This window comes from Octopus sinensis, unplaced genomic scaffold, assembly GCF_006345805.1.
Source record: "Octopus sinensis unplaced genomic scaffold, ASM634580v1 Contig09239, whole genome shotgun sequence".
Taxonomy (NCBI): domain Eukaryota; kingdom Metazoa; phylum Mollusca; class Cephalopoda; order Octopoda; family Octopodidae; genus Octopus; species Octopus sinensis.
In genome coordinates this window covers 3632-21219 of record NW_021831717.1, presented here as the reverse complement: position 1 = coordinate 21219, position 17588 = coordinate 3632, and the positions used below count along the sequence as shown (strand labels likewise).

The window sequence follows — 17588 nt, the reverse complement described above, 5'->3', positions numbered from 1 at the left end:
TATATCATGGAAAGTTCATGGTGAACCACTTTCGAGCGAAATCATTAATAGATCGGTGTTAAAGTCATGCCTGGCTTGCCTCAAGGGGGATAATATTTCGAAAATGTCCGATATTTTTAATATTTTTGATAGCGTAAGAGAATATCGCTCTCCATATGTGTTTCTAACACTTCATGGCACATGGTTCTCAAATCAGCCAGCACGTCCAAACTATTTATTTACAACAGCAACTGCTGCTGCTACTGCTATTTCTACTACTACTACTACTACTACTACTACATCAACAATACCAACATCACAACACCACCACTATCACAACCACCCCACCACCACCACCACCACCACCACCACAACCAACACCAATACCACTACCAACACCGCCATCACTTTTGCATCTAATATTTCAGCTCAGAGCAACTGTAATTCCCTTAAATTTCATGTTAAATTTTCCATTGCAGGAAACATCGACAGTATTTTGGAGGAGGTTTTAGATGTATCCCAGAAATCAGTGTATTTCAAAGAAGATGTTGAATTGGCTGTAGACCTTCACGAGAAAATGGTGCCACTTGTATCGAAAGTGTCGGCCAATATAACTTTGAACCACACACTTCGTAGTATCAACAATTTGTTAAACATACCAGAGGAGGTTCTGGCCGAGACAGAACAAGAGAATAGAAGTGCCAACAGGTAATATTCAAATCACTTTGGTAGTAGTAGTAGTAGTAGTAGTAGTAGTAGTAGTAGTAATAATGGTGGTGGTGGTGGTAGTGGTAGAATAATAATAATAATAATAATAATAATAATAATAATAATAATAATAAAATAATAATAATAATAATGATGATAATGATAATATAATAATAATAATAATAATAATAATAATAATAATAATAATAATAATAATATAATAATTATAATAATGATAATAATAATACCAGCAGATGACAACGTGTCTCTACAAGAAATGGAGAAACTTTCAAAATACAAGGACCTGGAAATAGAGGTAACTCGAACGTGGAATCTAAAAACAGAAACAATTCCTATCATAGTGAGCGCATTAAGTATGATGTAAAAAACATTCAGACAAATACATAAGAAAAACACCAGGACTAACAAATATACATAACTTACAGAAAATAGTACTACTAGGCACTGCACATATACTACGTAAAACACATTCAATAAAGTAACCATAAGAGCGTCACAGCAAACCACAGCACATACCCAAGGCACACATAGCTGCGCTCGATAGTGAAGTGAAAGCACGTTATAAAAATAAGACTACTGAATAATAATAATAATAATAATGATGATGATGATGATGATGATGATAAGAAGAAGAAGAAGAAAAGTAAAAAGAAATAGATCCCGCGGTCATATATGGAGCGGCATAAATAATAAAAGTTGTTGCATCAATGCTAACAACAACAACAGAAGTATTAGAAGCAAGAGTAGCATGCAAAAATTTGTTAAGCGAAATAATTAGTGTAATTACACCTAAAGCTAATTACGTATTCGAAACACATTGTTAATGGAAAGTCGTTTTCTTGATTTCTCACAGATTGCTGCATCTTATACAAGAAATCCCAGAAAAGATTCCACTGGAGGAGCAGCAAGTCACAGCTATCTATTCTAATCTTGGTATTGGTGTTGCCAAAGTGAATCCGGACGCATTCGATGGTCTTTTCTATGGGGTTTCTACGGAACCAATGAACCAAGAAGAAAAACAATGGTACTAAACGTTCTCATGATTACTCTCTTGTTCTAAACACCCAAGTTGATAAAATACATTAGAATGGAATATAATTACGTTTATTGTTATGTAAAGTAAGACAAGATGTCTATGCATGTATCTATCTACCTGTCTGTCTGTATACAATCTATCTATCTATCTATCTATCTATCTATCTATCGATCTATCTATCTATCTATCTAGTTACCTATCTACCTATCTACCTACATACTACCTACATACCTACATACCTACCTAACCTACCTATACCTACCTCTACTACCTACCTACCTACATACCTACCTACATACATACATACATACCTACATACCTACCTACCTACCTACCTACTACCTACCTACCTACCTACCTACCTACTACCTCCTACCTACTACCTACCTACCTACCTACCTACCTACCTTTCTCCTTGGTTCCTTCCTTCGAATTCGGTGCGTGTGTATATTTGATGAAATAGTTTGACTTTAGCGTCTCGTTACAGCGTGCGGCTTTACTTATCGTAATCACCCTTATTGTGATAATGCATTTAAAAAAATTATATACCTCGTATTAATTTTTTCCGTAATTGATTTTACAAGGTGGCTACTTAATAAAATATAAATTTTATCCTTACATTCTATATATGTATATATATATATATATATATAATATATATTAGAAAAACACTTTTTAGCAATTCAAAATGAACAATTAAATTACACCATCTAGAAAATTACATATAATAGAAATTTTAAAATTAAAATAACAATAATATACCGAAGATTAAGTAAATTGCAAAAAAATAATAGAAACGTATATATTTGGTAGAATAACGACACGTGTTTCGTGACCATATTTAAGAAATGATTATAGTAAAAAAATTTAATAATAGTAGTAGTAAAATCACTTCGATATGAATATTTGCCACCATCAGGTTAGAATAAACTAGAATAATAAAATGAATCACTTAATAAATATACTTTAATATATAATATATATATATATATATATATATATATAAGATACTAATATACATTAAGTGAAAATAAAAACAATTTTTAAATTATTCAATACTTTAAAATTAATTAATATACACAATGCTAGTACAGGCCATTAATATCGTAATGAAAATAAGAAATGGTTCATATAGAAAACTCATTAAATAAGCTAACTATATAATAATATATATGTGTTCTATAGATTTAATAAATCACTCAATAATATAATTGACTAAATATCAATTAATATAATACCTAATTATCTTAAATTTCATACTACATAATAAATTTACCAACTAATACTTAAATAATATATTGTGTAACAAAATTAATTCTCAAATTAAATTAAATGTAATACGTTAGATCCTTTTATAAAAAAAATCTAAATAAATAGGTTTAATAATTAATATCTATCGTAACTTATAACTATCAATATATATAAAAATGATAGAATGGCGAAAATTATTTACTAATGGAAAGTAAGAAACATTTAAGACCCATAAATTAAAGAAAGGTGCAAAAATATTAGAACAAATGAACAATACACTATGAAGATATTCAACCACAACCAACAGTCCACTACAAATCCAGTCAATGACAATAATAATAATAACAACAACAATCAAACTCAAAATAATACAGGATCCAAATAATATTGATAAACAATATATATTACGATGTTCAACGATTAAATTGATCTAGCTGGATTTTAAATGTATAAAAATATGTTTTAGCGTCTTATTAATATACCCAATGCTATAACTAGTCTTGAATAATATATATATTCTCCCTAGAGCGAAGGCAGGAGAGATATGCGGTGATATACATGTGGAAAATCCTGGAGGGTCTTGTCCCAAACTTTGGCATTCAAAGTTACCCCAACCGCAGAACGGGGCGCCAATGCATGGTGCCAAAGATTCCAACATCACAATCAAAGTACAGGTCCAGATACTGCAACAGCTTGGGTTTCAGAGGACCACAGCTCTTTAACATCCTCCCTAAATGCCTGAGAGACTTACATGGTGTGGATGTGGGTTTCTTTAAAACTAAACTGGATCTCTTCTTGTCGGGGGTCCCAGATGAACCTACCTCACGACAGGAGACACAGATGCGGGCAGCGGCATCGAACTCCCTTGTTGACCAAGTGACACGTATCAGAGGTGGATTCACATATTAGTGTAGCTCATTCAGCGGTGGTGCCCCAGCATGGCCGCGGCCTTCGGGCTAAAACATTTTTAAGGATTTAAGGATTTATATACTAGCAGTATCACCCGGCGTTGCGGTTGTTTAGACCCTTTAGAATTGGAATTTTTGAAAGTAAAAATTTGGCAGTATGTAGCTTGTTATTCTCTTTAAGTGAAATACACCGAAAAATGGCGCGACACAACAGTGAAAAGATCGTAAAAAATAGGGATTTTCATAGAAAAAAGGCACTTTTTGATGTAAATATTTTTGGTGTTAACATGGTCCGATTTGAATATTTTCTTCCACGGAAGGAAGAGTTAGCCTTCTTCTATCATACTCTCATATATATATATAATGTATATATGTATGTATGTATATATATATATATATATATATATATATATATATATATATATAATTATATATCTATATATATATATATATATATATATATTAATACGAAAAACCCTCTAGGCTACATCCCGAAATTCTTTTTTGACGAATTCTACAAGTTTACGGCGATTCCTTTTATATCTTGATTTTTTTATTTTTCATGCAATTTACGCATGCTTTCACGCGTGGTGAACACAGTTTACGTCAAACAGCTGACTGAGTAAAGTTCACTATTCAATGCATGGGATAAGCTCTAAACAAACACATTATCGATTTTTGCACTTGCGAGATGAATTTCGGAACAGAAATAGCGCAGTTCAATTTTCATTCGCCTAAACTTTAAGTGACCCATTTTTGCTGGTTCTACGATTTGTTGGCTAGGAGGAGATGTGCCGGGAATTTAAACACACAGACACACACACAGACACACAAGTTGAGTTTTATATATATAGATATATATATATGTACATATATATATATATACATATCAACCACATAAAAAAGATGAACAATATAACAATAATTAGAGCATACATTCATACTGCATTATTTTTCTGATCATTTGCTTCATCAGAAAAATATAAAAAGTTTGTGCATGTTTCAGCTAAATACATTATCATGTGTAATTGTGTGTAGCAAATGGAGTACACGGGTGTATTTGGTTTTTTGTATGTATGCTTGTTACAAAACGTTTCAGGAATATTGTTATATTTCGGAATGGTCATTTTGCCAGTTTAGCCAATAAGATTAAGATTAATGTAAAAAATAAATAACACTGAAGCAAAATAACACCAAATATATAGTGCGTGTGTTTTTATTGGCTAAACTGGCAAAATGACCATTCCGAAATATAACAATATCTGTTTCAACACACGACTTCACATAAAAAATCTTGCACAACAAATATATAAACGTTTCAGGAATAAATAGTAGAAAATTATGTCATTGGTTGAAAATAATGGGAATTTTGTACAAAATACTTCTGTCTCCATTTCACTGCGATCCCAAGACAAGAAAGCGATCGAGGCAGAATGTAGAAAATTATTGAATAGACCAATAATTAGTTGACCGACGTAGAAACCCCAATGGTTGCTTGTGTATGAGATAATGGCAGTGTATGATACTGGTAGTTTGAGATATTATGTTACTTGCAATGTTGTAGTCGTGTAGTGGTTATGGAAGAAGAGGTTACAATAATAGTAGCAGTAGCAACTGTAGTAGTGTTATTTATTCTTTATTGATTTCAATTTATCTTTCTTTTTCTCCACCAGATATACGACTTACCAAATCCCGACCAACAAGAAGCAGATGCGAAGATCATGGCATCTATTTCATTACCAAGGAGTTTATTAAAACATCTGAAAGACGAAGAAAGGTCATCCGTTTCGCGGATAACTTTTTTCTCCATGCGGGACGATAAGCTATATAGGGTATGGAACAAAAACGGACATTTTTCATCTTCTTGTTGACAGGAGAATGTTTGGATGCATTGAGGCTCTTTTTGATAATAATAGAAACAATACTAATGTAACATAACTGCCAATGTTTATGTGAATATACTCATCTATATATGAGAGCATGTGTGTGTGAACAATTTATTATGCATATAGAAACTCAGGAGAGAAGGCGGCGAGCTGGCAGAAACGTTAGCACGCCAGGCGAAATGCTTAGCAGTATTTCGTCTGTCGTTACGTTCTGAGTTCAAATTCTGTAACAGTTACGCACTGGAGTCGATGTAATCGACTTAATCCATTTGTGTGTCCTTGTTTGTCCCCTTTGTGTTAAGCCCTTTTCGCCTGCCGTTACGTTCTGAGTTCAAATTCCGCCGAGGTCGTCTTTGCCTTTCATCCTCTTGGGGTCGATATATTCTGTAACAGTTACGCACTGGAGTCGATGTAATCGACTTAATCCATTTGTGTGTCCTTGTTTGTCCCCTTTGTGTTAAGCCCTTTTCGCCTGCCGTTACGTTCTGAGTTCAAATTCCGCCGAGGTGCTTGCCTGAATCCTCTTGGGGTCGATATATTCTGTAACAGTTACGCACTGGAGTCGATGTAATCGACTTAATCCATTGTGTGTCCTTGTTGTCCCCTTGTGTTAAGCCTTTTCGCCTGCCGTTACGTTCTGAGTTCAAATTCCGCCGAGGGGCGTCTTTGCTTTCATCCTCTTGGGTCGATATTCTGTAACAGTTACGCCTGGAGTCGATGTAATCGATTAATCATTGTGTGTCCTGTTTGTCCCTTGGTTAAGCCTTTTCGCCTGCCGTTACGTCTGAGTTCAAATTCCGCGAGGTCGTCTTGCCTTTCATCTCTTAGGGTCGATATATTCTGTAACAGTTACGCACATGGAGTCGATGTAATCGACTTAATCATTTGTGTGTCCTGTTTGTCCCCTTTGTGTTAAGCCCTTTCGCCTGCCGTTACGTTCTGAGTTCAAATTCCGCTGAGGTCGACTTTGCCTTTCTCCTTTCGGAGTCGATTAAATAAGTATCAGTTATGCATGGGGCGATGTAACGACTTATCCATTTGTCTGTCTTGTTTGTCCCCGTTCTATGTTTGGCTTCTTGTGGCTTATAAAGAAATAAGAAACTCGGGAGGGACTTGTTTTGAGTTTTGTTTCGGATAGACTTCTCTTAAGAAAATTAGTTTATCAAAAGCAGAAATAACATCAACGAATCTTGAGACACTGAGGTTCCAACTTGATTCTACCGCTACAGACATTCGGACTTTATTCAGAATCTTTGTTCAAATATAAAAAACCGAAAGACATTTGCTGATTTCTGTAGAAGTTGGCCGGGGACAAATGGAATCCCTCTTTGCTCTCCAAACAACGTTAGATTCAAGGAACGATGGGAAGAACATTTATAACTGAAATAAAAATTTAAAACAATGGCAGCGATAAACTTTGTCGGAGGGGTCTCTGATAAGATACACGAAATCACTTAGGAGAAACTTCTGTGACAAAACACACGCACGTCACATCTTTCTTTCTATCTGTCAACCTTTCCTTCTTTCTTTCTTTCCTTCTTTCTTCCTTTCTTTCTTTCCTTCTTTCTTTCTTTTTCTTTCTTTTTTACTTCCTCTTTCTTTCTTTCTTTCTTTCTAGCTGTCATCCTTTCCTTCTTTCTTTCTATCTGTCATCCTTTCCTTCTTCTTTATTTCTTCTTTCTTTCTTTCTTTCTTTCCTTCTTTCTTTGTTTCTTTCTTACCTTCTTTCTTTCCTTCTTTCTTTCCTTTTTTATTTTTCCTTCTTTCTTTCTTTCTTCCTATCTGTCATCCTTTCTTTCTTTCTTTTAGCTGTCATCCTTTCCTTCTTTCTTTCTTCCTCTCTTCTTTCTTTCTTTTTTCATTCTTTCTACTTTCTTTTTTTCTTCTTTCTTTCTTCTTTCTTCTTTGTTTTTCTTTGTATTCTTTTCTTCAATCTTTCTTTTCTTCTTTCTTTTCTTTCTTTCATTCTTCTGTTATTTCCTTACTTCTTTTTTTTTTCTTCTTTCTTTCTTCCGTCCATCTTTCTTCTTGCTTTCATCCTTCTTTCTTTTTCTTTTTTCTTCTTTCTTTCTCCTTCTTCTTTCTTTCTTTCTTTCTTTCTTCTTTCTTTCTTTCTTCTTTATTTCTTCCTTTCTTTCTCTTTCTTTCTTTTTTCTTTCTTTGTTTTCTTGTTTCTTCTTTATTTCTTTCCATCTTTCCTTCTTTCCTTCTTTCTTATTTTCTCTTTCTTTATTTTTCTTCTTTCTTCTTCTTCTTTCTTTGTTCATTCTTTATTCTTTTCTTCTATCTTCTTCTTTGTTTCTTTGTTTCTTTCTTTGTTTCTTTCTTTGTTTCTTTCATTCTTTCTTTCATTCTTTCCTCCTTTCGTTCTTTCTTTCTTTCTGTGTTTCTTTCTTTCCTGTCTTCTTTCTTTCTTTCTTTCTTTCTTTCCTTCTTTCTTTCTTTCGTTCTTTCTTTCATTCTTTCTTTCTTTCTTTCTTTCTTTCTATCTTTCTTTCTTTCATTCTTTCTTTCTTTCTTTCTTCCTTTCTGTCTATCTTTCTTTCTTTCTTTCTCTCTCTCCCCTCTCTCTCTCTCTCTCTCGCACACACACACACACATACACACACATACACACACACACACACACACACATACACACATACACATACACATGTACAACGTCGTCATCCTTTTAAGGACCATTTCCTCTGCTTGCATCGGGAAGACAGAATTCATTGAACCAGATTTTCTCCGGCCAAATGTCGTTCCGGACACCAAACTTCACCTGTCTCAAACAAGTCAATCCTTTCCCGTGGCAGAACAGGGTTTCAAGAAAAAAAAGAACCCCGCTTGTATGACGGTGATGCATCCTTTTCTTGTTTTTGTCATTGGACTGCGGCCATGCTGGAGTACCACATTGAATGGTTTACTTAAACGAATTGACCGCGGCACTTATATTTTTCTAGCGTGGTACTTATTCTAATTCTTTTGCTGAACTCTTTAAGGGAATGTAAACAAACTAACACAGGCTGTCATGCGCTGGTGAGAGCAAAGACAAACACACATACATTCACAAACATAAAAATATATACACACATGCGTATATGCATGCGTGAGCGCGCGTGTGTGTATATGACAGTTTTCGTTCAGTTTTCATTCATCAAATCGATTTTCAATGACTCCCGTGCCACCACCATCACTTCCACCTTCTTGATCCACTTCTCTTTCTCTTCTCTCTCTCTCTCTCTCTCTCTCTCCCCAACACTCCATTCTGATGACATTAACCATCAACCACACCACCTTCGTTCATCACTTAAACACTCAACCTCTTGCCTCATCTTTACCACCTGTCTTTACACTCTCTTGACCCACAGGTTTCTTTCCCCGTGTTCCACCGCCTGGATACCCTCATATACTTATCTTCTTGTACCTTGATGATGCATCTAGACACCTCGTTACCAACGTCTACATCCTACTTTCACTTACTGCTACCTACACACATACAGAGCGTGGTAGTCCTGCATCTCCTCTCTTCTCAGACTCCTGTGCTTGTCTCTCCATCATAATTTAACCTTCAGAAACTGGCATTATGCCACCCACATTTTCTCAAATATGCTTCCTCGCTGCCAAGGGGGATTTTCTTTTCTATTCTTTGTTTTACAAGTTACTTGGTAACCTTACTTGGGCTGGTAATGCGGAAATAACACTTAGTCCACGTTGTAAAGTGGTTGGCATTAGGAAGGTCATTCAGCTGTGGAAACCAATGTCAAAGCCGACATTATAGGCCGATGCGCTCCTGGGGCTTGTGGAATCCTTTCCGAGCATCCAACCCATGCCATCATGGAAAACATGCTAAATAACAATCATCATGAAGATGATAACTCTTACATATATGCATTTTCGTACACATGTACACAGACATATGTATTCTTATGGTATATATACGTATTGTTGAGAAGCTCAGAGAACCAACTGTGTGGTCTTGGGTCCAGTAAGTGTGCACGGCATATTGGGGAAGTTCCTTTTAGTATAACCCCAAGCATACCACATCCTTGTAAGTGGATATGGTAGGCGGAAGCTGAAGAAAGCCCTTAGTATCAAAATGCCAACATCACGATTGCTGCTCATTGCTCTGTGAACACTGTAAAGGCTGTGGCATGGACAGCAGCAATGGATACTACAAGGAAGTGACCAGCAGGAAGGGATACACTATGCAATCTATCTGCGTCCAAACGCCGAAAATTCATCTCCGCATCTTTGAACAGGACCTTAGGCAGGATTCAGGCGGCTACTGACTGGCGAGGTTTGCTGCTCAAAGGCGTCATGTGTGACAACAGCAAATGGCCACTTGCCATATCTCCGGAAAGAGTCAGAAGTGGTTGTTTGTGAAAAACATCAACCTGTCTGCCTGTAACAGCAAGCTGCTGGCTAGGATCAAGGAGGTTTTCAAAAACATTTCCATTAACCCTGTGAGAAGCGCATGAGCTAGGTTCCAGAGTTGTCTCGAGGTCATGGTAGAAGTTGATGGGAGCTAGTTTGAGTAGACAGTTTCCTCCCAGCAATAAACTGGTGGATATTTTTTTGAGTTTTTAAGAATAGTTTTGTTTTTGGACAAGACATCGTGTTGTCTTTCTTTTTATGCAAATTATCAGATTCAGCCCGAACATGTATAGACTTTATTTAGTTTGCCAGATTTTTAATGTGAATTCGTGTGTTGAATCAAATTTTGTTGTGCCTATGAAGAGTCATGACACACACACACGCACACACATACACGCACGTACACACATACACACACACACACACATGCACGAAAGCAAAGACTGAAAACTTGAGTGTATTTTTATTTCCATGTTACAACACCCTGACCGCTTGGCTATGCGTCCACACTACACGCTTACAGACAGACACAAAGACACACACATTCACACACACGCAAACACATGCACACACACTCGCACACACACATACAAACTCATAAACACAAACACATACACACACGGGACTCGCGTGCACACACTTATATATATATATACACCTTTTTAATCACAAGCGGATTACAGACCAATTTATCGACCGTCAGTGTTAGAAATCTATTTAATCAAGGTGCTGAGCAGTGAGGCTGAACGCAGGATTCGTTGATTACCAAGAGATTTCTTAAATACCGGCAGCCCTTATGTAAAAAAAATTCAATGCAAAAAACTTTTATGTTCCTTAGAACAAGTACAACTGTCAATGGAGATGGGATATTTTTTGTAGTATATATTTTTTCTACTCTAGGCAGAAGGCCCGATATTTTGGGGGAGGGACAGTCGATTAAATCGACCTCAGTACGCAACTGGTACTTAATTTATCAACCCCGAAAGGATGAAAGGCAAAGTCGACCTCGGCGGCATTTGAACTCAGAACGGAGCGGCAGACGAAATACCTATTTCTTTACTACCCACAAGGGGCAAAACACAGAGAGGACAAACGAGGACAGACAAACGGATTAAGTCGATTATATCGACCCCAGTGCGTAACTGGTACTTAATTTATCGACCCCGAAAGGATGAAAGGCAAAGTCGACTTGGCGGAATTTGATCTCAGAACGTAACGGCAGACGAAATACTACTAAGCAATCCGCCCGGCCTGCTAACGGTTCCGCCAGCTCACCGCTCTTTTGTAGTATATATTATATTATTGTCAGACTTCCATCTGGCAGAATCGTTAGCATGCTGGGTAAAATGCTCACAACCATTCATCTGTCTTCACTTTCAGAGTTCAAATTTCGCCGATGTCGAATCTGCCTTTCATTCTTTTGGAGTCAATAAAATGAGTACCAGTTGAGTACGGGCGTTGATGTAATGGACTTTGCTTACACACAAAATTGCTGGCCTTGTGCCAACTTTTGAAACCAGTATATATTTTATGAAGTTGTGCTGTTGGCTAAAGTAACGATGTCTAATTACAACAATCCTAACGTTTGATCGTTTCATGCTTTAATAATGTTTTCCATTGAATAGATTAATTTACTTAATAACTTCTCTTCACAGGTAACACAAAACTCCAGTGCCAAAGGAAATACTGAAATTAACAGCCATGTACTTGCTACAAGTATCCCGAACATTTCAATAAGCAACCTTGATGAACCAATTAATATATCCTTCAATTTAATAAACCAGGTAATAGCTGTGTGTTTATTATTGCTGCTTTTGCTGTTTATATTCATGTCATCCGTAACCCAGTCGACCTATGGTGAAACACATCCCATTCCTGACCACCACGTCGTTTTATACTTCATTAAATATTTCGTGAACTACTCCATTCAATGAATTTTTCATCCATTGTTATGACGGTGCAGTGTAAATCATGAGAAAAGACAGATTTATAAGCGAGATGAAAAGGTCAGTTAAACTAGGTCACAGCATCTGATATGGACTTCACAATGTCAAAACCAACCAAGCATTGACAACCATCGTTTGTTCGGTGTTTTCTAAGTCTAACGAGTCACATTATAATTACATATATTCTAATTACCAAGTAATTTGATTAAATTATCAGGTTTTAATTTGTTTCAGAATGCTAACAAACCACAATGTGTTTACTGGGATGAAAGCTCGGGATTGGATCCCCATTGGTCCCTAAACGGCTGCAATGTGTCCAATTATATACCTGGAAAAGAAGTAACTTGTTCCTGTGACCGTCTTAAAAGTTTTGCCGTACTAATGGTTGGTAATATTTTGACAAGTTATCAATTAATTGTAATTTTTGCCAGTTATATCTATGCCTTACTAATTTTAAGGAGTTGTATAATAACATATCCACTGCACTTTGTGATGCAGAGTATCTTGGTAAATGTATAAGGTTGATATATTTTAAAAAGTTACTTTTGTTCTTCTTGCCATTGCTGTTGTTTATACTTTATACTCCGGATGGTTCCGTTTAGATGTACGAAACTACCATTCTCAATGTAATGTATAGAAATTCCTCCGCTGTTGATGTGAAGGGGAATCATCCCTCTTGAATTAAAAAATCTTCATTTGTGTTGAGACATGCTTGGTTTGCAGACGTTAAACATTTGGTCTCTTCGTGATTCTGTTAGAAGATCTCTCCTCTCGTGCATGACATTTGTTCACTTGAAACATTCATGTCAGTAATACACATGTATCCAAATATCTGCCAGTCAAACAGTACCACTGCTATTTACAACAATAAAACAGTACCGCTGTCTATGGTAACTATTTCGGCCTAAAGGAAAAGCTGATCTAAAGGCACATGTTAATTCACTCCATGCCAGTTCTGCCATCACCTGACATCACGAAGACTGAGATTAAATAGTCAGGTCATTGATGTTGTTTCTATTGGTGTCAGCATCGCCTGGAACATTATTAATGCAGCATACAGTGGTCACCACTTTCTACACCAGTATTATACACAAACTCCTCCTTGTATAAGTGTTAACTGACATATAAGGAAGGTGGAGTAGGAGGAGGCTAAACTCTTGGTTTCTCTTGTAGGATGTCTACCAAAAGGAAGGAGAGAAAGAAAATGCAAATTACTTGTCTATTGTATCCAACGCTGGCTTTGGAATTTCATTCGTCTGTCTTGTTTTTACAATAATAATTCATGTTTGTTTCAGGTAAGTATTTCAATTTCTATTTTCTTTTATAAATTGTTCAAATACAGAGAAACAACATCTGTCAGTTCGTGGGGTTTTCACAGGCTGATCAGATCGATGCAGGTCGAGGAAAGAATTCCAGAATATTGTCACTTTGATGAAGAGTAACTGGATAAATATTATAGAGAAGAATATTTAAGTGACACACTGTAATGATGACACGAGATAAAGGAGTGGGGGGGCGGAATAATCTATCTCGTGTGTTTAAGTAGAATTAATTTATAGCTTTGCAATTCAGAAAAAGTAGAGGAAAAGAGTAGTGACAGAAGTGACTCCGTCTCTACTACTACTACTACTACTACTACTACTACTACTACTACTACACTACTACCACCACCACTACTACTACTACTACTACTACTACTACTACTACTACTACTACTACTACTACTACTTGCAGTCGTTAAATTATTTTCACATATTTGATTCCAAAGTTGTGTCATTTTTCTGGCATATTCCTTTGTATCTTTTATTCGTCTAATCCTACCCAGATTAGTCGTCTAATCCCACTCAGTAACCAAATTCAGAATCATACCAAGCTCTCACCAATACGGTGTTAGACTTTATGAAGAAACCAGGTATTACCGCTTAACCTCCCACTTTTAGACAAAAACACAATGGACGTGGTCATTTAGTATGCTAGATACAGCATGAATCCAGAGATCAAGTTGGCTTGTTCTAAGGCCTGTAGCATAACAAATATCCGTTTCAACAAATTCACAACTGATAATTTCATTATATTTTGAATTAAGCCAGTATCTCTGAAAATTTCCTTTTATGGAAAACGTATGCATTTAACAAATTCTAAATGGAGATAGGTGGAATAGGTCTTAAAATGATTTTTCTAAAATAATTGTATTCTACATCAATCAAAATAACTTCCAGGTTAATCGCAATCTACGTCACCTGAAATTTATTTGAATAAAATTTTATTTAAAAATATCTACTTTCTTGGAAGTTATGAAGAAGGCAAGGCGTGAGAAATACTCATTTGAAAGACAATAAGACAAGTGTATATTTGGTGAAATCAAGTAAATTACAATCATTTTTCCTATTCGGGTTTTTAATTCCTTCAACAAATATAAAAGGATATTGTCAGTGATATAGTTTCGCTGACGCCTGATTAAGCTTGTAATTTGAAAAATGCTGTTGCTGATATGTCTGTAGAAAGTAGATTTGCAAATAATTTGGGTATCTTTTATATTTCCGCAGTTAAAAAAAGGCCTTAAAAACCTCCATCCGGCAACGTGACGCAGTGAAAAAAAGCAGAAATTTCCATCAATAAAATAAATCTAGGAACGACATTTTGATACATACGTCAACATTCAAATTGCTTTCTTTAGTAACAGTTACATATCCTCAGCTAATAAATAAGCTGCTTTATTAAAGTAGAGAAGTTGATCTTTGGATTTTTGGAGGGGATGCGTGGGGAAGTTAGAGTGTCTTTGTGAAATAATATTTGTCATTCAGCTGGACGAACCACTTTTGTTTATGGTAGAGAATATCTGCTTGTGTGATGTGTATGTGTGCGTGTGTGCTGTACCTTTGTTGTGTACATACGTGTGTATTTACGTGTGAGTGTGTGTGCGTATAGCAGCAAACTCTTCCATAGATGTGAGCAGTACTCTAATGAGGAACTAAATTGAGATTCCGAGAATGTCTGCGGTTGCTTAAAACTGGCCAATATTTCCTAAACCTAAACAGAAATCTGAATAGAAATCTAAGAAGCAGAAATCTAAGTCTTCTGAAACACTATCATGAATGGTCTATTATCATCATCATCATCTCATCCTCATCATCATCATCATCATCATCATCATCATCATTATTATTATTATTATCATTATTATTATTATTATATTATTATTATTATTATTATTATTATTATTATTATTATTATCATCATTTTATTATTATTATTATTATTATTATTATTATTACTATTACTATTAATATTAGTAGTAGTATTACTATTATTATTATTATTATCATTATAATTACTATTATCGTTATCACTATTATTATTATCATTATAATTACTATTATCATTATCACTATTATTATTATCATTATAATTATAATTATTATTATTATATGAAAACTCAGCTTATTTTGCTGGGTATGATGGAAAGTGTCAGTTGACGACAGCCATAAGAATTAGATGATACTTGTTTACTGGTCATTCTTCAAGAACGCAGCGAAGAATTCTTGAAGCATAACCATTATTATTATTAATATTATTATTATTATTATTATTATTATTATTATATTATATTATTATTATTATTACTTTTTTTTTCTTCTTTCAAATTTGTTTCCATTTCTTGCCGAGTGTCTTCCCGACTCCTAGGGCAAAGAAACTCATAGTATACATTGGTAGGCCATTAAACCAAACTCAGTAGTTCGTTCATTTTTTTTTTTAAAGTTAAATTAAAATACATGAGCAGCAACAGTTCTACATCGACAATGCTCTTCTCAATACGTGTGATGTACCAGTTAAGACAATCTTTTGCACTTCTTGCAGGGATGGTAAGCCAGGGATCATTCTCATATAATTTTCGGTTCCCTTCTTGATCATTCCTAGTGCTCCTACGATCACTGGTATTGTAACCGCCTTGAGATGCCACATTTTCTCAATTTCAATGAGTAGGTCTTTATATTTTCTGAGCTTGTCAAACTCTTTCGCTGAGATATTATGATCACAGGGGATGCTCATGTCGATCAATAAGCAAACTTTATTGTTTTGGTCTTTCACAACAATATCTGGTTTATTGGCCTTGATGGTTCGGTCTGTATGTACTGGAAAGTCCCACAGAATGGTTACATTTTCTCCTTCAGTTACAGCCTCAGGGTGGTGATTATACCACTTGTCGGCAGTTTTGATATTGTAATGCCGACTTATTAGCCAGTGGAGATATTGGCCAACTCTCTCATGTCTTAATTTATACTCCACTGGTGCTAAGACTTTACATCCAGAGATTAGGTGGTCCACTGTTTCAATCATGTCGTTGCAGAATCGGCATTTTGGGTCTGCTCCATTTTTCATCACATTGGCCTGGTAGTTCCGGGTTAATAGGCTTTGATCTTGAGCAGCCAGGATGAAACCTTCGCTCTCTGCTTTTAGCCCTGAGCTCCGTAGCCACTGATGGGTTTGCTTCTGGTCAACATCAGCTTGTTTGCTGCGGGTCACATATTTGCCGTGCAGAGGTTTCTCCTCCCACCTATCAGCCAATTGCTCGTGCGCTTTTTTCATTGCCATCATTTTCACCTTCTTTGCAACAATAGTTGCCGTACATCCCTCGGGTTGTTCAGTTTGGGTATCCTGCACGAGATCAATAGCAAATTTTTTGCTTTCCTTGATGATAGAATGAAGCTTCTTTCGTCTCTCGTGATTTTCCACGAGCTTTAGCATCCAGTCATTCGATATTTCGAGATATTTGGCCAGTCCAATTGTGGTTGTTTTGTAAGCTAGTTCAAATTGGATCAGGCCTCGACCTCCTTGGGCTCTGGGAGGGTAAAGGCGATCTACGTCTGCCTTTGGGTGGTGCATCCTATTACAACTCAGCAGCTTGCGTATTTTTCTATCTATATTCTTTACTTCACTCATATTCCAGTTCAACACATTGTAGCTCTAAGTAACAACTGGAACTGCTAAGGAATTTATAGCTAACACCTTGTTACGTGCATTTAGTTCAGATTTCAGGACTGCACGAACTCTCCTATAACATTCCTTCCTGATTTTCTCTTTCATGCTTGCATGCTGAATACCAGAGCCTTCATTTATCCCTAAATATTTGTATGTTTGTTCTTGCTCAAGCTCTCTTATGACTGTGTCAACATCTAACACGACTGAATTTGTGGTCTTCACTTTCCCTTTCTGGAAAGTGGCCTTGGCACACTTCTCAAGTCCAAACTCCATCCCGATGTCATCGCTGAATGCTTTCACGGTGCGCAATAGGCCTTCAAGTTCATTATTGTCTTTACCATAAAGTTTTAAGTCATCCATATAAAATACATGGCTTATTTTTTTATTGGCAATTTTATACCCATACCCTGTTCTGTTTAATTCACTTGTAAGGGGTATTAGGGCTATGCAGAATATTAAAGGTGAAAGTGAGTCACCTTGAAAAATTCCACAGTTGATGTTTATATTTTCT

The 17588-nt window shown here is 35.9% G+C and overlaps 1 protein-coding gene across 1 annotated transcript; it reads left to right on the top strand.

Annotated features, from left to right (window-relative positions):
* The first annotated feature begins 459 nt into the window (after positions 1–459).
* LOC115228035 (adhesion G protein-coupled receptor G3-like) lies at positions 460–15211 on the top strand. The gene is made up of 6 exons (XM_036498812.1): positions 460–687; positions 1562–1732; positions 5577–5735; positions 11807–11935; positions 12332–12481; positions 13271–15211. The coding sequence occupies exons 2-6, from the start codon at positions 1730–1732 to the stop codon at positions 13394–13396; spliced, it is 567 nt and encodes a 188-aa protein (XP_036354705.1). The 5' UTR covers positions 460–687; positions 1562–1729; the 3' UTR covers positions 13397–15211.
* The last annotated feature ends 2377 nt before the right edge of the window (positions 15212–17588 follow it).